This window comes from Hyla sarda, chromosome 2 (assembly GCF_029499605.1).
Source record: "Hyla sarda isolate aHylSar1 chromosome 2, aHylSar1.hap1, whole genome shotgun sequence".
Classification (NCBI taxonomy): domain Eukaryota; kingdom Metazoa; phylum Chordata; class Amphibia; order Anura; family Hylidae; genus Hyla; species Hyla sarda.
Window position 1 is genome coordinate 230,930,676 of NC_079190.1, and position 25,090 is coordinate 230,955,765.

General features: G+C 41.2%; 1 protein-coding gene across 2 annotated transcripts in view; it reads right to left on the minus strand.

Annotated features, from left to right (window-relative positions):
- The window catches only part of TPST1 (tyrosylprotein sulfotransferase 1), a 100,452-nt gene that overhangs the window by 12,762 nt on the left and 62,600 nt on the right, over positions 1-25,090 (minus strand). For both annotated transcript variants that reach the window (XM_056556527.1, XM_056556528.1), the window contains exons 3-4: positions 19,769-19,967; positions 462-512 (exon numbers count right to left, since the gene is read on the minus strand). In XM_056556527.1, coding sequence (XP_056412502.1) covers positions 462-512; positions 19,769-19,967 — 250 coding nt within the window. The remainder of the gene's footprint in view (positions 1-461; positions 513-19,768; positions 19,968-25,090) is intronic.

Sequence of the window (25,090 nt, forward strand, 5' to 3'; positions counted from 1 at the left end):
CCAGAACAATCATGAAGAACATAATACATATATAAAGCTGCAGCACTCATGATCATCGTCTGTTTGTGTATTCCGATGACTAGTTTGCAATAAACAAGGTGAGTGTCGTTGCTTTATATCTTTATTATATTTTTTTATGTATGTAAGTCTGCTTAACAAATGAGAAACACGTTAATTAAGTAAAATATGTATATATAGAAAAGGCTTGTAGTATTAAGCAGGATAATCTGACAATTTGGCCTGAAGAATCAAAACCAAATTCAAAATCTAGCTCTGTTCTACATAAACTATTTATAACTTATTTAGATTCCAGATTCTCCTAATAGAGCTGGCATTTCCAGGTCAGCTGATGTATACATATCTTTTGTTCATGATCGGTAGGTACACTTTTAGCACAATACTTTAATACAAAACTGAAAACAGCTAATTTGGGCGTAAAATTGTGTAAAAGTAAATTGTACCTGGGGCATCTCTTTCAGAAAGTCCGGAAGTTGAAATTCACCTTTATAGACCTAAAAGATAAAATATATGAGTAAATTCAGCAGCTTCAAACACAAATCAATGAAATAAACTGTACCTATTGATACAAGTTTTAAGCTGCTGTAAAACATTTTAGAATCATAATCTGAAAAGTAACAATCTAAAATAGTCAATTAGCCATTATCCATCACCCAATAGTCTGAAAACCTGGAAAAAATCTCAATTAGAAGTGACCTTCTTAGGCCATGTTCACACGTCGGAATGTCCGCACGGAAAATCTCTTGATTAGCAGCACCTGACTTTTACTTGCCCTCTTCATTCAGTCAACACACTACTAAAGTTGGAATAAACTTCAGACAAAGAGAGCATATGGACTTCCCCTCCAGATATATTAAACAATTTAACTGAAAAAAACTGACAAATGTATAAATGTGTGCAGATGCCGTTTTCTGACCCCTGGCCAGACAAAAGAACCCATCACGCATGGAAATAGTGAAAAACAATAGGTTTTGTTTGCTTATTGTTAAGACAGGTTTGTCTTGAGACGTGTGAATAATTTAAAGGGGTACTCCGCTACTCAGCGTTTGGAACACACTGTTCCGAACACTAGAGCCGGTGTGAGGTGGTTTTTTGCGCCCCCGTACATCCATGCGTCCGCTCCTACCCCAGCTCTCCGAACATTTCCGAAGCTAGAACTGGGGGAGGGCAGAGCAAGGGGAGAGAGAAGTACACGCCCCTCCCTCATCTCCCCTCCCTGAGCTCGGCTGGACGCAGATCTCTACGGCCAAGCCCCCTCCCTGAGGACATAGATCGCCACGGCAGGTCCCTCCCTCATCTCCCCGAGCTAGGGACGTAAATCTCCACGGCAGGTCCCTCCCTCATCTCCCCGAGCTGAGGACGTAAATCTCCACGGCAGGTCCCTCCCTCATCTCCCCGAGCTGAGGACGTAAATCTCCACGGCAGGTCCCTCCCTCATCTCCCCGAGCTGAGGACGTAAATCTCCACGGCAGGTCCCTCCCTCATCTCCCCAAGCTGAGGACGTAGAGCAGTGCTCCCAATGAGCTCTATGTGTAAAGGGGGACATACTGCACGGGCTAAAGGGGGACATTTAGCCGATACAGTATGTCCCCCTTTAGCCCGTGCAGTATGTCCCCCTTTAGCCCGTGCAGTATGTCCTCCTTTAGCCCCTGCAGTATGTCCCCCTTTAGCCTGTGCAGTATGTCCCCTTTAGCCCGTGCAGTATGTCCCCTTTACACATAGAGCTCATTGGGAGCACTGCTCTATGTCCTCAGCTCGGGGAAATGAGGGAGGGACCTGCCGTGGAGATCTATGTCCTCAGGGAGGGGGCGTGCCGTAGAGATCTGCGTCCAGCCGAGCTCAGGGAGGGGAGATGAGGGAGGGGGCGTGGACCTTCTCTCTCCCCTTGCTCTGCCCTCCCCCAGTTCTAGCTTCAGAAATGTTCGGAGAGCTGGGGGAGGAGCGGAAGCATAGATCTACGGGGCGCAAAAAAACACCTCACACCGGGAGCTACTGGTGTCATAGACCCACCCCCTCATGACGTTGCGCCCCACCCCCTCAATGCAGGTCTATGGGAGGGGGCATGACGGCTGTCACGCCCCCTCCTATAGACTTGCATTGAGGGGGTATGACATCATGAGGGGGTGGGGCTATGATGCCACAAGCTCCCGGCTCCAGCGTTTGGAACACTTTGTTCCAAACGCTGAGCAGCGGATTACCTCTTTTAACATTGGTTGTACACTTTTTCATATGGCTGTACTAGAAGAAAAGGTGTAGAGCACTTCTTCTGTAATATATGCTATTCTACAAAAAGCTTCCCTAGGGCTGATCTCATACACTGAAGTCTGGGCCCATTTCTCATCCAGACGGCCTCGCTGCATAGACGAATGATGTTATAACAGATGTTACAGTTTTCCGATGGAGGCCTACAGGGGTGGGAGGGGGCTATCTAGCCATCTCTCCCCATTACATACACTGGATATAATAACAGGGGCTATGATCTTGGCATATTCTACAGATGTATGGAAACAGTAATAACAATAGTAAAAAATTATGTTTTTTGGAAGCCAATAGGAAATCTGGCCCTTGCAACTACTCGGAGCTTTCACTTTATCACCATCGCTCATTCATTGTTTACAGTCTTCGGACACAGATCAAACACTGACAGCTTATCCTAAGGATACCTAATAGTTACTTCTGGTATTAAAAATTGTGTCACCTCCTAGCCCAGATAATATAAGCCCTGATTACACAAAAAGGAATATTGACAGATTCCAGAAATAATGTTGGTACAGCACCACCTGCTGTTTCTTTTCAATAGCTTTACTGTAAATATCAGAGGAGATGCTTCACAATCACAATTTCTATCTGCTAAACAGAGAAGGCGCTTCAGCTTCAGAGTCTGGCTCGCCATATCTTGTCACATACAGTGGAGAAGAGAGTGAGACATGACTAAGAGTGGGCAGACCTGTGCCCAATGCCAGCAGTCATCAAGTAGATTGGCGCTAGTTTAATTAGCATATTACTTGGCTCAATTATTGTGCAGGCAGAGCTGCATGACCCATCCAGCAAACTTACATGCAACTCTTTACATCCATCATTGTCAGCTGCACATCCCATGTTACACAAATAGGTTTGTAGCCAACGAACAAGGATTTTTTTTAACCTGCTTAAAAGATGTGATCAGCCAAGGTGCATTTCTTCTAACAATGGCTGATCCCATTACACAGGGCAGTATCAGCCTAGTTGGCCAATAAATGTTCCTCGTTATAAGGCCCTTAGCAAATGTTGTCTCCAAGGCGCTTAGGCGGGCACAGCACAGCCACTGAAAAGAAACAGCAGGTCGTCCTATAACAATGTTATAGAGATATTCCTGGAATATCTGGTCATCCAAGCATTTTTTTATCATTACTATAAATACAAAAAAAAAAAAATTGAATTTGGGGATGGCTTTACCTATGAACAATATTCTTTGAGGGTAAAACCCCAAAAATGTATTGCAGGCAATACTGACACATACCACATCAAACTACCTATGTCAGTGGACTCATTCACAACCTGTTGACAGATTAGTTAGTAGGGAAGCAAGGAGATCCAATTAAAGGATTGCTTCAGTAATCTTTACAGTACTAACCTCCAAATACATTTAACCCCTTAAGGACCAGTTGTCAATTTTCTGTTTTTGCACTTTCATTTTTTCCTTCTTACCTTTAAAAAAAATCCTAACTCTTCCAATTTTGCACCTAAAAATCCATATGATATAGGGCTGGGCGGTATGACCAAATGTGTATATCACGGTATTTTTGTAAATTTCGGCGGTTCGACGTCGGCCTTACGCTGCGGACGGGAACGTCGGACAGCAGTCAGCCTATCACCGGCCGCAGCAATGTTCTGCCTCGGCCGCTGATAGGCTGAGCCCACTGTCATGTAAGGAGCTCTGGGTGGCTTCTTACATGACAGTGGGCTCAGCCTATCAGCGGCCGAGGCGGAACATCGCTGCGGCTGGTGATAGGCTGACGGCTGTCCGACCTTCCATTCCCTAGGAAGCTGATGAGGCCGGTACCTGACCAACAGGAGGTAAAGTTTATTTTGTTAAATTTTTTGCAGCCCGGGCATAGGGATACCACACAGTATAGAGCAGTGGTCTTCAACCTGCCGACCTCCAGATGTTGCAAAACTACAACTCCCAGCATGCATGCTGAGAGTTGTAGTTTTGCAACATCTGGAGGTTCGCAGGTTGAAGACCACTGGTATAGAGAGAGTGTCTGCGCCGGCGGCCGCAACAAGCAGGAGGATGGGGATGGGGACAGCGCTGGGCTGATAATTAATTGGGGGGCAGAACAGCGCTCGCGGACAACATATGATTAGTTCCCCGATGTGGGGACAGCACAGCGCTGAGCTAATTCATTCATTCCCGAGGGGGAGGGGCCCAACCGGTATTGCGGTATGGGTTAAAATTCGTGCAGCACAAAAATGTCGGGATTCGGTATGAACCGGTATACCATCCAGCCCTAATATGATGGCTTATTTTTTGCGCCACCTATTCTACTTTGTAATGACATCAGTCCTTTTACCCAAAAATCTATGACGAAACATAGAAAAAAAAAATCATTGTGAGACAAAATTGAAGAATAAAACACAATTTTGTAAATTTTGGGGGCTTCCGTTTCTACGCAGTAGATTTTTCGCTACAAATGACATGTTCTCTTTATTCTGTAGGTCCATACGGTTAAAATGATACCCTACTTATATAGGTTTGATTTTGTCGTACTTCTGGAAAAAATCATAACTACATGCAGGAAAATGTATAAGTTTAAAATTGTCATCTTCTGACCCCTATAACTTTTTTATTTTTCCACGTACCGGGCAGTATAAGGGCTCATTTTTTGCACCCTGATCTGAAGTTTTTATCGGTACCATTTTTGTATTGATCAGACTTTTTGATAGCTTTTTATTAATTTTTTCATGATATAAAAAGTGACCAAAAATACGCTATTTTGGAATTTTGTTGCGCATATGCCATTCACCGAGCGATTTAATTAACGATATATTTTTATAATTTGGACATTTCCACATGCGGCGATACCACATATGTTTATTTTTATTTACACTTTTTTTAATGGGAAAAGGGGGGTGATTCCTACTTTTATTAGGGACGGGGTTAAATGATCTTTATTAAAAAAAAAAATCACTTTTTTTTTTGCAATGTTATAGCCCCCATAGCACTGCACACACTGATCATTTACATTGATCAATGTTATTCAATAGGATAACATTGATCAATGATTCTGCCGCTTGACTGTTCATGCCTGGATCTCAGGCACTGAGCAGTCATTCGTCATTAAGTGTTAAACTGCCGCTCATTGTGAACAACCCTTCCCCCTGCAGCTGGTTGCATCTACCTGGCTCCAAACAGATCGTATCTGAAATATAGAAGACTGTCAGCAGTCAGCTTCCTAAGCTAAACATCTATGGCTATCCACATGATGTTAATGTGAATTATTAGAAAACAAAAGTGTACATCCCATAAACTGTCAATCTTTATTCAGTTCACATGTAAATGGACATGAATACACTTAAGGAAGGAATATTTTTTCCCAAAAATGAGGCAATTTTTTGAGTTTGTGCTGGCTTGCTAGTGAGGTAAATTCGCTTTGTGTGAAGGGAATATGATCGTCCCGTACACTAAATTTACTACAATCAGAGCTGGCGAAGGTGCCCGAGATTGCACTTCTTGATAAATCCAGTAAACTCCTGCACTGGCAGGGAATTGCTTGTCGGCATGTGAAATGCCAGTCTTAGAGAATATAGGGATTAGATTGCATAAGAAGAATACTGAGTCAATGCACAGTGAAAAATATCCCTACTATCCGAGAGTCTCATGTCCAGTGAAGTGTTGGAGACACGTGTAGCCAAGTGATAAAAGACCCAGTTTTATAGGCATAAGATTTACAATCATCACGTGAGTGTTGCTCAGTAAATGTAGCTCAGTGGATCCAGCATCCGTGCTCTCCCAGGATACTTCCCACACAATATCACATCCTCCTGGCATCAGCTCAAAGACGGTACAGTAACAGTCCAGGTTTCTGACTGTGACTGGCTGTAAATAGCAGAACCTGTAAAGCCAAATTTCCATTTGCCCAAAGCCTGTTTGCAGTGTGTGTGGGTGAGTGCCCTTATGTAATGACTGCTTAGAAGATGGCCAATGATGCACCTACTCTTAAAGTCTGTCAACTGGGCAGAATACAGGGTGGGCCATTTATATGGATACACCTTAATAAAATGGGAATGGTTGGTGATATTAACTTCCTGTTTGTGGCACATTAGTATATGTGAGGGGGGAAACTTTTCAAGATGGGTGGTGACCATGGCGGCCATTTTGAAGTCGGACATTTTTAATCCAACTTTAGTTTTTTCAATAGGAAGAGGGTCATGTGACACATCAAACTTATTGGGAATTTCACAAGAAAAACAATGATGTGTTTGGTTTTAATGTAACTTTATTCTTTCATGAGTTATTTACAAGTTTCTGACCACTTATAAAATGTGTTCAATGTGCTGCCCATTGTGTTGGATTGTCAATGCAAAACTCTTCTCCCACTCTTCACACACTGATTGCAACACTGCAGGAGAAATGCTAGCACAGGCTTCCAGTATCCGTAGTTTCAGGTGCTGCACATCTCGTATCTTCACAGCATAGACAATTGCCTTCAGATCAACCCAAAGATAAAAAAAAAGTCTAAGGGGGGCACATCATTGTTTTTCTTGTGAAATTCCCAATAAGTTTGATGTGTCACATGACCCTCTTCCTATTGAAAAAACAAAAGTTGGATTCAAAATGGCCGACTTAAAAATGGCCGCCATGGTCACCACCCATCTTGAAAAGTTTCCCCCCTCACATATACTAATGTGCCACAAACAGGAAGTTAATATCACCAACCATTCCTATTTTATTGAGGTGTATCCATATAAATGGCCTACCCTGTATATTCCAGTGCATCAAAGAGGCATGTCTAGCAGTAAACAATCTCTTGCCAAGAGGCATACCACCTCAAACCCTGTTATAGGAAAATAGGTGAAGTACTTTATGGAAGACCCAGTGTCTAATCAGACCACACCTGTAACTATTCCCATACCTGTGAGACATAACTACAGAGTTTTGAAGCAATGCAACATTTTTACCTTGGTGCATTATTTATTTTTATATTTCACCCAGGGAACTAATTCAGTCAAAGCATCATACATCCTTTCAGGGGGTAAGGACAAATTAAAGTTTCACAAAACATCTTGAATTGAGACAGTGTATGCATTACCTGCAGTATTGCAGTAGAACTTGGCTTCAGTTATATCTACTATCCAAAAGAAAGGCTTAGGCAAGGTTTTTGTTTTTTAGGTGTATTTAATCTGTACAAATGCGTCCACATTATTACCATTAATGTGCTGTATGCAAGTCTATGGGAAAGTGGTTGTGCACACAATATGTAAAATATGCGGACACATTATTACCATTAATGTGCTGTATGCCAGTCTATGGGAAAGTGGTTGTGCACACAATATGTAAAATATGCGGACACATTATTACCATTAATGTGCTGTATGCAAGTCTATGGGAAAGTGGTTGTGCACACAATATGAAAAATATGCGTCCACATTTTTACCATTAATGTGCTGTATGCCAGTCTATGGGAAAGTGGTTGTGCACACAATATGTAAAATATGCGTCCACATTATTACCATTAATGTGCTGTATGCCAGTCTATGGGAAAGTGGTTGTGCACACAATATGTAAAATATGCGGACACATTTTTACCATTAATGTGCTGTATGCCAGTCTATGGGAAAGTGGTTGTGCACACAATATGTAAAATATGCGGACACATTATTACCATTAATGTGCTGTATGCCAGTCTATGGGAAAGTGGTTGTGCACACAATATGTAAAATATGCGGACACATTATTACCATTAATGTGCTGTATGCCAGTCTATGGGAAAGTGGTTGTGCACACAATATGTAAAATATGCGGACACATTATTACCATTAATGTGCTGTATGCCAGTCTATGGGAAAGTGGTTGTGCACACAATATGTAAAATATGCAAACACATTTTTACCATTAATGTGCTGTATGCCAGTCTATGGGAAAGTGGTTATGCACATAATATGTAAAATATGCGGACACATTATTACCATTAATGTGCTGTATGCCAGTCTATGGGAAAGTGGTTGTGCACACAATATGTAAAATATGCGGACACATTTTTACCATTAATGTGCTGTATGCCAGTCTATGGGAAAGTGGTTGTGCACACAATATGTAAAATATGCGGACACATTTTTATCATTAATGTGCTGTATGTCAGTCTATGGGAAAGTGGTTGTGCACACAATATGTAAAATATGCGGACACATTTTTATCATTAATGTGCTGTATGTCAGTCTATGGGAAAGTGGTTGTGCACACAATATGTAAAATATGCGGACACATTATTACCATTAATGTGCTGTATGCCAGTCTATGGGAAAGTGGTTGTGCACACAATATGTAAAATATGCGGACACATTTTTACCATTAATGTGCTGTATGCCAGTCTATGGGAAAGTGGTTGTGCACACAATATGTAAAATATGCAAACACATTTTTACCATTAATGTGCTGTATGCCAGTCTATGGGAAAGTGGTTGTGCACACAATATGTAAAATATGCGGACACATTTTTACCATTAATGTGCTGTATGTCAGTCTATGGGAAAGTGGTTGTGCACACAATATGTAAAATATGCGGACACATTTTTGCAGCCACGTAAATAAGTGGCATGCACAGACAAACACTTTCCCATAGACTTGCATAGAGCACATCAATGATGAAAAATGCAGATGCAATTTTGCGGTTGCAATTTTAACAAATTAAATATGCCTGAAAACATAGCCTAAGGGTACATTCACACATACAGGGTCTGACACAGATATTAATGTAACTAAATGGTTGAACACAGCATCAAATCTGCAGCACATCCTGTATGTGTGAATGTACCCTAAATTTGTATAGAAAAAAATCAGTCTAGAGGGTTATAAAATAGTAGACGTGTATCTGTAATATGTCATCTCTATAACCTGCTCCTTCCATATTAGCTGGTGAGGTCACAGTAAAGAATTACAGTAATGCAATGTTACTACGCATGTCCTAACAATTAATGTTCTGATGAGTGATGGAAAGGGACCGAGTGTTATTCCCATTCTGCTTTGGATAAAGTACAGAGAGGAACTCACAGTGACCCATAATAATAAGCCACAGGGCAGCAGGAGGGCAAGCAGTTCTCGAATGTCTAGACAAGAATGTTGCTGAGCATGTGTCCAGAAATGTCTTTATAGATAACAGTTCTCTTCCTGTTGGTTGCTTTTTCTGGAAACAACAATCCACGTGAAAATTGTTCCACATGTTTAATAAACCCTACCAGGAAAGACTATGGAGATTTTCTATTGCAAATATGCAAAAATTCAGCAGCAATTTGTACCAAAATTTGGGTGTTGATGCCATGTACCTTATTTACCTTTATTTTATGAGTATTACACACCTTTTCCACCTTGTCTGATAGTAGGGCATGACCCCACTGTAAAGGTATGTGGTTTATGGGATTTTTGTGACTTGAGATGCAACACAATAAATTTATGCTGCAAAATTCTGGAACAAATTAAGTAAAAAAAAAGGAGACGTAATAGACAGCCTTAAAGACTTCTAACTTTACAATGTCCGTTTCAATAAATCTGCCCCTATATTGTAATAGAACTATTAGCTTATAAGTTAGACTTTTAAAACAAGAATGTTACATGCACTGTTAAAGATAAAGTTACAAGGTACAGTAAAGGAGTTATCCCAGTTATTGCTTATCCCTAGGATAGGTGACAACTCGTCCATCAGTGGCAGCGTGACCGCTGCATTTCTATTCCCTCAGGGGACAAGAAACCTTTGTTCTCATAATCAATGTTAGTCCTAGTGGCCAGACCCCACCAATGAGCTAGTTGCTAATCCTATAGATATGCAAAAACTTACAATCCTGGGATACCCGTCTAAGGATAGCCTATGGCCCTACAATGTTGATACAGAAAAAGGGAAAATCAGTTAGGATAAATTCCTGCCTAATCCAAATATGAATAAATCATATGAGCAATGTCTCCTCTGCGGTAATTGAGTACATACAAGAAAGGCATTCAGGGTCCTCCTTAACTTCTTCTACCATCAACCATTCAGCACTGAGTGGCAGAGAGTTCCATAGTCTTACTGCTCTTACAATAATGAGTCTCTATCTGTAATAATGGTGAAACTTACTTTCTTGTAAACATAGAAGATTCTTCTAAACTATCTATTCATATTTCTGTACATTGTGATCAGACCATTCATAAGCTATCTTGTTTCCAAATTGAATAACCCAAAGTCTGACAAACTGTCTTATGGCTGCAGCGTGTTCCCTACACCTACTAGTTCAGTCTTGTTCTTCCATACAGGTGCCAACATTTGTATTCAGCAGTGTGTGTGTGGTCTGGTGAACGGTTTGTAATGCAATGAGCATCAATCCCTCTTTTGATGCAGTCTATTATTTTATTAGACTTGGATACAGCTGCCTGGCACTGGTTGCTAATCTTAAAGTGGATTTCCATGAATCATTTTCATAGCAAACATCCTGAGATGCTGTTAATAGCCTTTTATAAAGTAAGTAACCTTATCAACATTTGCTTCCATGTGCCCCCATATTGATGCTACTCTTAATCTGTAATGATGGGATGGTCCCTGGACAGAAGGAGTCCATTCCTACTTTCAAAACTACTTTTGTAATCCTAACAAGCTGAGAATAAGGGCCCCTTTAGATGGCCAGATGATGCCCTATAAATCACTCGGGTCGGGCCACACAAACAATTGCTGGATCATTTTTGTGGTCTTTTCCTGCAATTAGATGAATGTCCACTATAACATGGGGAGAGGTGTGGCTAATGATTTCACAGCAGGTCAGAACTGTCCAATCAGTCGACGAACGATTGTTTACTCATTCATCAGATGATCGCTCGCCAAATTACACAGAAGGCTGTTTGGCCAATAATCACCTAATATAATAGGGTCTTTCCTTTCCCTTAGCTATCCTGCCATGCTACTGCATAAACTCTGGTCCTTCCCAGGCAAACAGAAGCAAGCTTTATTTATTGTCTTAGGATAATGGATAATTGATAATCACTCGATTATTTTTGCTGAGTTTAAATGCAATATTTGTTTATAATTTTAAACTTTATTTAAATAATCATAGTTTTGTAGAAAACTTATTTAAGTTCACTATTCTCCCAATAATCCAGTCTCTTTGAGAAAAATATTTTACATATACATTACTAAATAATAAAACAGACTCCCCACCCATCCCACCTTTTATCCACAGGTTCCACGTGAGCCACATTAACAGGCTCTGGTCTGGTCTGTTTGGTTACAACTTTCAAAGCTACCCCATAAAATCATTTATCACTTATTCACAAAATATGTTTGACTGCTTGCGACCCCATAAATGACTAGAATGGCGTTCCTTAGCCTCCTGGAGTTTACTGCACTCAGTTTTTTTCATAAGTCCCATAGGTTCTAAATGGAGCAGCAGTGGGCATGCAGGACCCACACTCTATTCAAACGCCTCGGGAACAGAAAGCTTTGGATCAAAGTTCTAGTGATCAGAGGATGTCCCATCGGTGAGAACTCCAGTGTAAATATCATCTACCATGTGGAGAGGAGACTTTGATAATCTCTTTAAAAGACTGCATTTTGGATAGTTTTTCCTGCGGCCAAGCACCCTCCACACATACAATGAATGAGGCCAACCATGTATTGTTCTTCCGAAATGGTTAGATAATGTAAGAAAAACTGTCTATTAGGGTAAACCAACACTACAGTCTATGTGAGGAGACAGAGTATTTGTTCCAGTTTCCTATGAAGACTCCACTTCTGTTCTTCATACATTTTTAACAGTGAGAGAACATTAGTAATATGGTTTTCGTGAAAGGCTGGTGGGGCAGTATGACCTTTTCAAAATGAAAATTCTCTATTGAAAGGGAAACACGAGCATCAGAGCGAATTACAGCAACAATGGGCTTTTTGTTATACTAGCCTCAGCTTTGTCTTTTAACACTGTTCAGTCTATTACTGCAACTAGGTCTACAACCAGTGCTCTGCCGAGGGTAGGTGCACTATTCTTCTTATCTCTCATTCCCATAATAATGGTCATATTGAAGATTAACATCTACAGAAGGAACAAAATATGCCTCACTGTGTTATGTGAGATATCCATCAGCCATGGCTCTATATTCTAATATGAATTATTAGGACTTTCAGGGGCAACTTCTGAACTCTCTGACCTGTAGCTGTAGATTATCTCGTATATCTTTATACATTAGTATATCCCAAAAGATATAATTTAAAGGGAACCGGTCATCAGAATTTAATGTATATAACCACTGGGAGTGCATTGTAAACTTCACTACATGTCTTAGAGGATAGTTTTAGTTATCAAAATGCGTAAAACAACAGTTTTATTTATAATTGCCGTAAGCAAACTAGCCCCAAGTAGCCATTGGGCGCAGGACATACCTAGTCACAGCACTAAGCCTGTAATCGCACTCTGCAGAAGTGATGAAGGCTTCTAAGTAGCCCGCTTCTCCCGATGACTACCCAGGGCAAGAATAAAACTATAATTTTGTCATTTTGGATAATTAAATATACCCTACAAGACATGGTAGGAAAGCTAAAAATAATAGCTATAATGCACTTTCATTGGTTATATACACTAAATTCTGATGAGAAGTTCCATTTAATGCATTAGCTTAACAATACATAAGCCTAACAAAATAACAGTAATAAGAGTAATAATGGGGCTAAACAAATACTTTATAGCCACTGTTATTACATACATTCTTATTTACTGGTTTATGAGCTGCCCAATACTTCCACACAGACTTTGGCCCTGATTTACTATTGTAAATCCGACATGCCTTGTTGGGTTGTGCGCCAGAAATTCTGTCTGCACCAGAATTGAAAAAAAAAGTTTTAATAAGAAAACCCGAAAAAGGGGCGTGTCCCTGACATTTTCACAAAAACTCTACATATTTACTAAGGTTTCCACAGAAAATTTGGTGAATTTGTGCTGAGGAAAACCAGACAGATCAGCGGATGTGTAAAAAAAAATAAAAATAAAAAAGCAAAATGTAGGGAAAAGTGCAAAATGTAGGGAAACCTTAGTAAATACCGTGGGAAAAAAATTGTAGGGAATTAAAACGCACAAAGAAAACTACTTAACACTCTTAGTAAATCAGGGCCTTTGTCTAATAGGCATTTTTCAGTATTAAATAGCATGCATTTCTCCAGCATGGAAGTACATTTTGTGGGAAGGTTTGAAAGAATGTTGTGTCCGCAGAATCAAGCCAAACTGTTAAATATACTATTAGGGCTTGTTCACACAGGTGGATTTGATTGTGAACATGCAGCGTGTTTCCCACTTAGAGTTTGATTCGGGACGAGCTCTCTGCGGCAGATCTATGGCTGCACAAAATCAAAGCAAATGGGGCCTGCGGCGGATATTCCGCTGCCGAAAATCTGCCACGAAGAGCCCGTGGCAGGAACCATGGTGCGAGTTCGCAATCAAATTCACCCATGTGAACAAGCCTTAAAGGAGAAGTCCCATGTAGAAAAAGTATTGTGTTTTAAATGCAGAAGCAAAAGTTATATCACTTTGTAAATCACTGACTTAACCCATCTTGTATGTAAAACCTGTTTTTCAAGCTTCTTTGTTCAGAGAGGAAGTTCAGCAGCTCCCTGTTCTGATGACTTGCGACCCCCCATTGAGCTGCATTATGCTGGGGGCCGTGATGTCACAATTTCCCATAGTTCTGCAGCTTAGCCAGCTCTGTGCACGGCAAGGGCACCTCCCATGTGCAGCTTCAGCCAATCATAGAAGCCCCAGTGAGCTGAGCACGTGTCTTCATCTCCTCGGCAGGGAAGCATCTGACAGCCAGCTCACTGTTTATAAGAACAAGAACGATGTTCCAATGTCCCGAGAAGAAGCAGAGGGGGAGGGGGAGATCCCTGCTCTCCCCTGCACTGATCACAATCTGACAGCAGGTCAGTCTGAAAGAATGATGTCCTGAGAATAGAAGCAGGGGGAGGGGAAACACTGAGCCTGCTGTTAGGAAAGTGATCAGTGTCTAGGTCAGTGTATCCCAACCAGGGTGCCTTCAGCTGTTGCAAAATTAAAACTCCCAGGCATGCTGGGAGTTGTAGTTTCACAACAGTTGGAGGCACCCTGGTTAGGAAGCACTGGTCTAGGCTGGGCTACTTCTGTGATGAACTGAAAGGCATTATGGGAGACAGGAAGTCAGGGACCTCCATGGACCAGGAAGTACCGATCTTTCAGAGGGGATTGCAGGAGAAGGGAGAGGGTGAGATACATGAGGAGCAGATTGTCAGAATGGTGAGCTGATGCACTTTCACATGATATAAAAAAAATTGTGACTTGGTCCATGATACTTCTTCTTTAACCCCTTAAGGACGCAGGACGTAAATGTACGTCCTGGTGAGGCGGTACTTAACGCACCAGGACGTACATTTACGTCCTAAGCATAACCGCGGGCATCGGAGCGATGCCCGTGTCATGCGCGGCTGATCCCGGCTGCTGATCGCAGCCAGGGACCCGCCGGCAATGGCCGACGCCCGCGATCTCGCGGGCGTCCGCCATTAACCCCTCAGGTGCCGGGATCAATACAGATCCCGGCATCTGCGGCAGTTCGCGATTAAAATGAACGATCGGATCGCCCGCAGCGCTGCTGCGGGGATCCGATCATTCATAACGCCGCACGGAGGTCCCCTCTCCTTCCTCCGTGCGGCTCCCGGCGTCTCCTGCTCTGGTCTGTGATCGAGCAGACCAGAGCAGTAGATGACCGATAATACTGATCTGTTCTATGTCCTATACATAGAACAGATCAGTATTAGCAATCATGGTATTGCTATGAATAGTCCCCTATGGGGACTATTCAAGTGTAAAAAAAAATGTAAAAAAATGTAAAAGTAAAAGTAAAAAAAAAAGTGAAAAATCCCCTCCCCCAATAAAAAAGTAAAACGTCCGTTTTTTCCTATTTTACCCCCAAAAAGCGTAAAAAACATTTTTTATAGACATATTTGGTATCGCCGCGTGCGTAAATGTCCGAACTATTAAAATAAAATGTTAATGATCCCGTACGGTGAACGGCGTGAACGAAAAAAAATTTAAAAAGTCCAAAATTCCTACTTTTTTAATACATTTTATTAAAAAAAAAATTATAAAAAATGTATTAAAAGTTTTTTATATGCAAATGTGGTATCAAAAAAAAGTACAGATCATGGCGCAAAAAATGAGCCCCCATACCGCCACTTATACGGAAAAATAAAAAAGTTAGAGGTCATCAAAATAAAGGGATTATAAACGTACTAATTTGGTTAAAAAGTTTGTGATTTTTTTTAAGCACAACAATAATATAAAAGTATATAATAATGGGTATCATTTTAATCGTATTGACCCTCAGAATAAAGAACACACGTCATTTTTACCATAAATTGTACGGCGTGAAAACAAAACCTTCCAAAATTAGCAAAATTGCGTTTTTCGTTTTAATTTCCCCACAAAAATAGTGTTTTTTGGTTGCGCCATACATTTTATGATATAATGAGTGATGTCATTACAAAGGACAACTGGTCGCGCAAAAAACAAGCCCTCATACTAGTCTGTGGATGGAAATATAAAAGAGTTATGATTTTTAGAAGGCGAGGAGGAAAAAATGAAAACGTAAAAATTAAATTGTCTGAGTCCTTAAGGCCAAAATGGGCTGAGTCCTTAAGGGGTTAAGGCTGCTTCCAAATATTAGATTTTTCCAAATACAATGGGGGAGATTTATCAAAGCCGGTCCAGAGGAAGTTGCTGAGTTGCTCATAGCAACCAATCAGATTGCTTCTTTCATTTTTGAAAAGGCAACTTTTCCTCTGGACAGGTTTTGATAAATCTCCTCCACTGAATTTCATACTGTTACAAAAAGAAAAGATAAGAGTCTTTATTGCTTCATATTAAAAATCTTGCCCTGATGTAGATGCAGAGAGAGGTAGTCACCAACAAGCTGACTGAATGGCAGAGAGACACACGTCCATTTTGATTTCTGTTCGCTTTCTCTAAGCCTGGTTACTGGTTAGTTTTCTTCAGACTATTTTTCCTTTTTGTATTTGTATTTACTACTTGTTGTACTGGTACACTTACACTGCTGGTCTATGATGGTGCTGCAATAGTGCCAGTCCATGCTTCTCTTTGCCTAAGTGTATTTTGAATGTTATACTGTATACCTAGCTTATTACCAAAACCACTTGTTTTCTCTCTCAGGTTTTACATGCCACCATTTATCCACAAGGCAGAATGAAAAATATTAAGAAACAGAGGCCTTCATTAAAACTCTGAGATCTAGATACAAAAGCCAGATCCTACATCCACTCTCTAGGGAGCAGATTCCCAGCACATCAAACACACAAGTCACAAGGTTCACTTTAATTAGTTTGATACAAACCTGAGAGCTATGGGAGACAAACGTCTACAATACCAACGAAGCACAGGAAGCTTCAGGAATGACCCACTCAGGAAACCAGGGAAATAGGACAACACAACCCTTCAGTGCCGTCAATGACTGTGATGTCACTGGACATTCTACAGCAGAAATAACTTAATATTGTGTCTATTGAGAATGTAGGGGAGCTCAATAGGTTTGTACATTGTGAAGCATGTTCGCTAATTGGTATGTAATTTGGCTATGGTAACAGTGGGAGCCTGTGTGTATATAGAATGTAGGGAAGAGATGAAAAAGGACAAGGGTTTTCCTTACATTTATAATGAAATTACTCATAGGTATCAGTGCTCACCCACGCATCCCATTCATACCAAAGACGCATGCTATAACTTACACTCTCACTAAAGAGGCATCGTAGAGGGACACCTACACATCACATCTTTAAGTCTTATTTCTATACCATACAAGTTTGAGGAAAGTTGGCACACGTGAGGCAGGGCAACCAGAGAGTATGGATTAAGGCTATTTTGCACATTTTGATGCTTGGGTAACTTTTATGATTTGAGGTTTTAAATCCTTGCTGCTTTACATTGCAGTAAACTAGGATATCTGGGGTTTATCCATTACATTATAAACTATGTATCAGGGGTTGATAGTAAATGGACCAATGAGTTGCCTTACTATGCATTGACACAAACCCTTTTATTTTCACCTGATGATGACTTATTTTATCCAAGTCCCTCTGTTGCTGTCCTTCCTGTAAGCATGATTTTAAGTCTATGTTACTTCAATAAAGAAAGATTTTATTAGATGAATACTGGATATGTAATACCTTTTATTTTCACCACCTCTTCGTCACGCCCCCTGCCATAGACTTGCATTAAGGGGGCGGGCCGTGATGTAACGAGGGGCGGAGCCATGACGTCACGCTGCTCCGTCCCCTGTATCGCCCGTCATTACGCACAGAGCCAACTCGCTCTGTGTAGTAATGAAAGCACGGTGCCGCAGCGGCAATCACGGGGGTCGCCTGATCCTTCGGATAGGGGATAAGATGTCTAGGGGCGGAGTACCCCTTTAAACTTTAAACATGACTATGTGATTCTACTAGGGAAATTATGTTTTATAATAAATGCCCCTTCCTGGATCCTCCCACTGCCCTATCTTCAGCAGCAGATCAGCACACAAACTGTTCAATACAGTAGACTATTGACTTCCCAGCCAGTAGTCCTGTGGTAATGCCATGTATGTTGCCTTTCTTTCCTTCAAGGAATGTATAAAATACATTCGCATATTAACAGAGGAGTCGGAGTCGGAAGTATAGAAAACTCCGGAGTCGGAACATTTATCTACCGACTCCACAGCCCTGTTGGAAACAAGCCATTATCTAGAATGTCACTGCATACTGTAGTAGTAATACTACCCTTAAAAGGGAATCTGCTAGCTGTGCATCATGTTCAAAGCTGCAGACATAGGCAGATAGCTGATGGTGGCTGATTGCAAAGTTGTAAAATTAAGAGTTGTTAAACGTGGGCAGACCTACAGTATTCCCATCTTCTCCTTCCACGGCATAATTGATATACAAGGCTCAGTGGTGGAAGCCAAACCCTGTACGACAATCATGCAGGGCAGGGAGGGGTGCGGGAGAGAGGAGACATGCATTCTGCAACTCAGCCCGGTCTATACAACTTTTATATTTATAAGAAAAACTTTAGCAGGTATGGCCAGTTAATGCTTAAGAATGTATACATACATCATTGTAAACAAATGGGACATGGTCGCTGTAGCCACGACAATAGTGAGTCTTGTCCTCCTCCAGTGGCCATGACATCCCCAAAGACTGTCCTGTAATAATACTTTAGATATGCCCTAACATATGCTGAGAATTAATTAGGCATGGACAGGACAATAATCTGAATTTAAGTTTTATGGAAATAAGACTTTAAATTATAACTTAAAAAAATGTCCCCTAAGAAATTAAAAGTCCCTAAAAGGCCATAGCAGTAGGTCCCGGGACCGGAGGAGCAGTGGTCGGAGCACCGAAGATGACTTGCCGCTGGTAACTCACCATGCGCGCGCATCCTCTCTGCTCCGCTATGCTCTGCTCTGATGTTGCTATGTGAGCACACATGGGACATCAGTGACATCCCTGCTACCTCCCTGCGGCACCTGCATTTTAAAGTGAACACGGGGCCGCAGAAAGGTAACCGGGACATCCTTGTTCCCCGAAAAGATCTTTCGGGACACAGGGATGTCCCTAATGTGACGGGGAAACTTCATCTCTGCCGGGACTCCCGGGGTATGGACTTCTGAGAAAATTTTACCAGGTTAAAAAGTCATCCTATACGCCAGAAAATATGGTGTGTATATCTCCAAAGCCACCACACTTCCTTGATATGTTTCCTCTAAACCATCCTGCCTGATATGCGTGGCTTCTATGGCCTCTGTTGTCTTCTCTGGATACTTCATATTCTTTGCCATCCTTTTCTCCCATTGCCTAATTGGAGGGTGGGGGCTGCATTCAGAGAGAGATATTGACAGAGACAAATTGGATGGCTGGATGATGTCATCCCCTCACTTCATGCATGTCAGTGACAACCAAAGAGGGGGAAACTGCTCTTTATAGCTAATAAATCATATCTAGAAAATTAACTAGGTTGATGAGAGGGAAAGGATGGGCTATTGGTTAAGTTTCCCGGAGCACCCATTTAAGGGTAAAAGGGTTATTAGACATTATGCCACTGTATTAGCTCATCCTATTTTAATAACCCAGTCACTGATCTCCTAGGGTTGTAGGGGTCAAAGAATGGGTGGAGGAAGGGGGTGGTAGTACGAAGCTGCAGCCTCTAGTTGCTTAGCACTACTAATAAAGCAAGAAATAGGTATGAAGGTGATAAGAAATGAAGATAGAGCACAATTGTGGGGAAGGTGGTGGCACCAGTATGGCATCACTGGGCCAACTCTTACTCTAAGAGTCACAGACCATCATTCCTCTTGAAACCACTTTGTGTAGTTAACACTCCATTTTCAGGGCTAGAAAACTACCCAGATTTTATAATACACCACTCCTTATACACGTTCCCAAAACTAAAAAGCCCAGCCATGTATAGGACAAAACAACAAGTTCAGCATATTTCTAGTTATAAGCTCTCCTCAAATATTATATTTACCACTTACCCTTCTTGTATTATCAATAACCTTCTGATCTGGCTTTCCATAATTGGGAGGGTTGGCATAAGGATCATAGCCTAGTTTCGCTAACATTGGTGAAATGACTGGCATATCTCTTAAAACATCTGGTGGTATTTTGCCAACCCATTTTGACAAGGCATCCACATTCACTGGCTTGATGACTTGATCAGTGGATCGCTCAACCCTGAAAAGAATAAACAAGAATTAGCTATATTAGTTAGGGTCATTTTTCTACAAGGCATATGCACATGATCTGAATGGACACCATGTAATAAAAATGTACTGTTGGTTGAAATCTTAAGGTATTGTGCACTGTGAACCATGGACAGCGCAGGAAGGCTAAGACCTGAATTTCTTATTTACTTCCATTGGAGCTTCAACATACATCTGTCCGGAAAAGTGACATGTTACTTCTTTTCTGAGCCATTTTCCATCTTCCATTGAAGTCAATGTTAGCAGGGTTTTCAGAGCGGACACCAAAAATATAATGCTTTTAATAATACATTCCCTTTAAGCAGCTTCTCTGCTTTACTGGCACTGTGCCAATCCAACTTTTCGCTAAATAGCATAGATGACTATACAGGTATGATCAGGTATTTTGCCTGTGTGAGCATCCGATATGAGGTGACTGAGATTAAGGGGTCTGTCTGAGATGAGACACCCTCTTTAAAGAGGACCTGCCATGTTCCCCCACAAGAATGAAAGAAGTCTGCCAAAGCAGCCCTATGTAGACTGTCCATGTGTCATCTGTGAGCACTGTCAGCCTCACCGCGCATACGCCACAATATGCATGGATTGTCTTCACAAGGCCGATGCTGGCAGGCGAGCCCTGTGAGTCAATTAACAGCAGGCATATACTCTATAGGTACATTCACAAGTACAGGATCTATTGCATATTGGGTAGCAAAATCGGCTGCACAAAATATGCAGCAGATCCTGTACGTGTGAACCTACCCTATGTGAACAAAGACTTAAAATTGTTTCGGAAGTCTATAGTTTTTAGATTGGGACCATAGGCCATGCTCACTGCTCTAATAATGACCATTAATCAATATGACAAGAACTGCTGTCTAAGACACAAATGGGAACATGTCCATGTCAATATTAGTTCAGTGCAAGAGGTAAAGCAACAAGAAATATACAGCTACACAGCAGAAGAACCTTTGTCCTGCCACATAGTTCCCATGTAAGATAAAATAAATACAAAGCCATTAAATACCATCTAGTCACTATACTTCGATTTAATATAAAATGTTCTTAAAAAACAAGTAAAAGCAGGTTTCAAAGCTACTATTATGAAATGGTTTATTTATAAACACAATATGCAATATAACTGTCAAAGCTATAGTGTAGAGTTGATGAATATGTCTCTTAAGGTAAATAAACAGAAACAAAAACAGCAACAACTTTGTACACACTTTGCTGTAGGTGAATAATTTTTTTCACAGCTATAAATTGTGTGGTGGAAATGTGTACATGCGCCAAAGTTATTAAATGGTCACATGTCATGTAATAAGTATCGTGCTATTATGATACGCATTTGTTTGAGATTACACTTTAGTATATCACTTTGTATTGTTCATCCTCTACAACCTATTCTGCAACTTTTTTTTAACCCACTGCCTCAAAATGTGCAACTTTTTAAAAATGCCGAGACAGGTCTGGGCTACACATGATAAATTCATGACCACTACAAAGTTAACCAGACTATGGCATAGCTACACAATTTAGATAAAGCTTCTCAAGCAAAAATCGCAAGGAAAAGTCTCTTAACAGCATCTGAGACAAACTATGCGACGAATCAACCTCACAAAATCCGGGTAAAATCAATGAAAAATTCCCCCCATTATGTTTACAGTTGGAAATAGCAGAATAGTATGCCAATTTATACCCTCTTGTACCTGCACTGCTCTATTGATTTCTATTGATTTGAACCAAACATAGTCCTATAACCATAATGTAGTGTTGGGTATAAACACGGGCTGCCCAATGGGAGGAGAATACTGGAGATTACATGAGCGGGATTTGGCTTGCGCATCTTGCGGCATTTGACATGATGATACCTGAAGTAACATAGCATGCGTGGGCACGCCGCAATAGCCATGGTACAATGTGTGAGGGGAAGATCACTACAATAATTAAGATGTATATTTACAGTCATGACCGTAAATGTTGGCATCCCTGAAATTTTCCTAGAAAATTAAGTATTTCTCACAGAAAAGGATTGCAGTAACACATGTTTTGCTATACACATGTTTATTCCCTTTGTGTGTATTGGAACTAAACCAAAAAAGGGAGGGAAAAAAGCAAATTGGACATAATGTCACACCAAACTCCAAAAATGGGCTGGACAAAATTATTGGCACCCTTTCAAAATTGTGGAAAAATAAGATTGTTTCAAGCATGTGATGCTCCTTTAAACTCACCTGGGGCAAGTAACTGGGCAATATAAAAAAATCACACATGAAAGCAGAAAAAAAGGAGAGAAGTTCACTTAGTCTTTGCATTGTGTGTCTGCGTGTGCCACACTAAGCATGGACAACAGAAAGAGGAGGAGAGAACTGTCTGAGGACTTGAGAACCAAAATTGTGGAAAAATATCAACAATCTCAAGTTTACAAGTCCATCTCCAGAGATCTAGATTTGCCTTTGTCCACAGTGCGCAACCCATGGCACTGTAGCTAATCTCTCTGGGCGTGGAAGGAAGAGAAAAATTGGTGAAAGGTGTCAACGCACGATAGTCCGGATGGTGGATAAGCAGCCCCAAACAAGTTCCAAAGATATTCAAGCTGTCCTGCAGGCTCAGGGAGCATCAGTGTCAGCGCGAACTATCTGTCGACATTTAAATGAAATTAAAATCCTATGGCAGGAGACCCAAGAGGACCACACTGCTGACACAGAGACATAAAAAAGTGATACTACCTTTTACCAAAATGAACTTGAGTAAGCCAAAATCCTTCTGGGAAAACGTCTTGTGGACAGATGAGACCAAGATAGAGCTTTTTGGTTAAGCACAACATTCTACTGTTTACCGAAAACAGAATGAGGCCTACAAAAGAAAAGAACACAGCACCTACAGTGAAATATGGTGGAGGTTCAATGATGTTTTGGGGTTTTGCTGCCTCTGGAACTGGGTGCCTTGAACGTGTGCAAGGCATCATGAAATCTAAAGCATTACCAACAGATTTTGGGTCGCACTGAACAGCCCAGTGTCAGAAAGCTGGGTTTGCATCCGAGATCTTGGGTCTTCCAGCAGGACAATGACCCCAAACATATGTCAAAAAGCACCCAGAAATGGATGGCAACAAAACGCTGGAGAGTTCTGAAGTGGCCAGCAATGAGTCCAGATCTAAATCCCATTGAACACCTGTGGAGAGATCTTAAAATTGCTGTTGGGAAAAGGTGCCCTTCCAATAAGAGAGACCTAGAGCAGTTTGCAAAGGAAGAGTCCAACATTCTGGCTGAGAGGTGTAAGAAGCTTATTGATGGTTTTAGGAAGTGACTGATTTAAGTTATTTTTTCCAAAGGGTGTGCAACCAAATATTAAGTTATGGGTGCCAATAATTTTGTCCAGACCATTTTTGGAGTTTGTTGTGACATTATGTCCAATTTGCTTTTTCCCCCTCCCTTTTTGGTTTAGTTCCAATACACACAAAGGGAATAAACATGTGTATAGCAAAACATGTGTTACTGCAATCCTTTTCTGTGAGAAATACTTCATTTTCTAGAAAAATTTCAGGGGTGCCAACATTTACGGCCATGACTGTATGTGTGGTGTGGGGACCTGAGGAAGTCACTTGGCGATGGAACGCGTGGGGTTCCAGCGTGACCAGTCCATGGCATACCTCAATTATTTTCACCAGTTCGGATTTCCATCTTTGTCTCCTGCCTAAGTATCTTATTTATTGTATCTATGTAATGTATTCTTAGTATTATTCATTTATGGAGTGGATATTTCTATGATATGGGCATAGGGACATATTAATTATTGTATTGTTATACTAATACTGGTAGCAGGTGTACAGTGTGTTATTGAGGATGGGGTCATTTCCTGAGGGAGGGAGTTCATGGCCCCTCTCCAAGGTTTTGCTACGCTCCTAGTGAGCATATTTTTATGATTTTAAATGGCTCCTATGTTATTAGTATTATGCATTAAAGATGTGTTGTTTTGGACAATTATATGTGCAATAAAATATTAGAATTGTATTTATTATAGTCGTGTGCACTTTCTTCAGTGTTAGGCTAGGTTCAGACTACGGAATCTCCGGGCAGAAAATTTCCGCCCGGAGATTCCGTGTGTGGCCAGCGCTGACTGAATCAGTCGGCGCTAGGACCGCGCGGACATTGCAGTCTTCAATAGACTACAATGTGTTCCGCGCGGATTTCCGCCTGAAGAAAGATCAACCCCTTTCTTCAGATGGAAATTTCCAAGCAGATTTTCTGTTCACAAATTCAGTTTTACAAATTCCGAAGTGTGAATTTGTGAACGGAAAACCATTCACTACACTATATATTTTAGCAAGCAGAATTTCAGACGGAAATTCCGTAGTCTGAACCTAGCCTTAGTCTATTACATCTTGTAGTGCATGTAGTAAAAAATTTTTCACTGCAAGCAGCACCCGTTTTAATGTTAAAGGGGTACTCCGCCCCTAGACATCTTATCCCCTATCCAAAGGATAGGGGATAAGATGTCAGATCGCCGGGGTCCTGCTGCTGGGGACCCCCGGGATCGCCGCTGTGGCACTGCACAGAGCGAGTTTGCTCTGTGCGTAATGACGGGCGATACAGGGGACGGAGCAGCGTGACGTCATGGCTCCGCCCCTCGTGACATCACGGTCCGCCCCCTTAATGCAAGTCTATGGCAGGCGGCAGGGGGCGTGCCCCTTCATTCACAATACAGATATATGTGTTGCCAATAGCAATCTATGTGGTTAGCAGTACAGACATAGCGTACAATTTGAGCTGATCTCCCTTGGTGGCCAGGTTATATTTTTCTATATCAGTGAGGCGACTGCTGCTGTCATTTCTATGAGGCAACTGCCCTTTGCATAGGTATACATAAATAGCAATAATAAGGCATAGTTCTGCAATAGTACTATACAATAAGTAGGACTAATCGCACTAGATAACATACTTTTCTGTTGTTGCCTGTGACATTCTTAATTTTACATGAAACATCATTTTGACGTGAGGATCTGAGATGAACTAGAAATACAAAGGTTTAATAATGAGCTGAAACATAAAAGACCTATTTAAAATGTCAACCGCTTAGAAAGTAACAAGCGAGTAGACAGCTACCAAGAAAGCC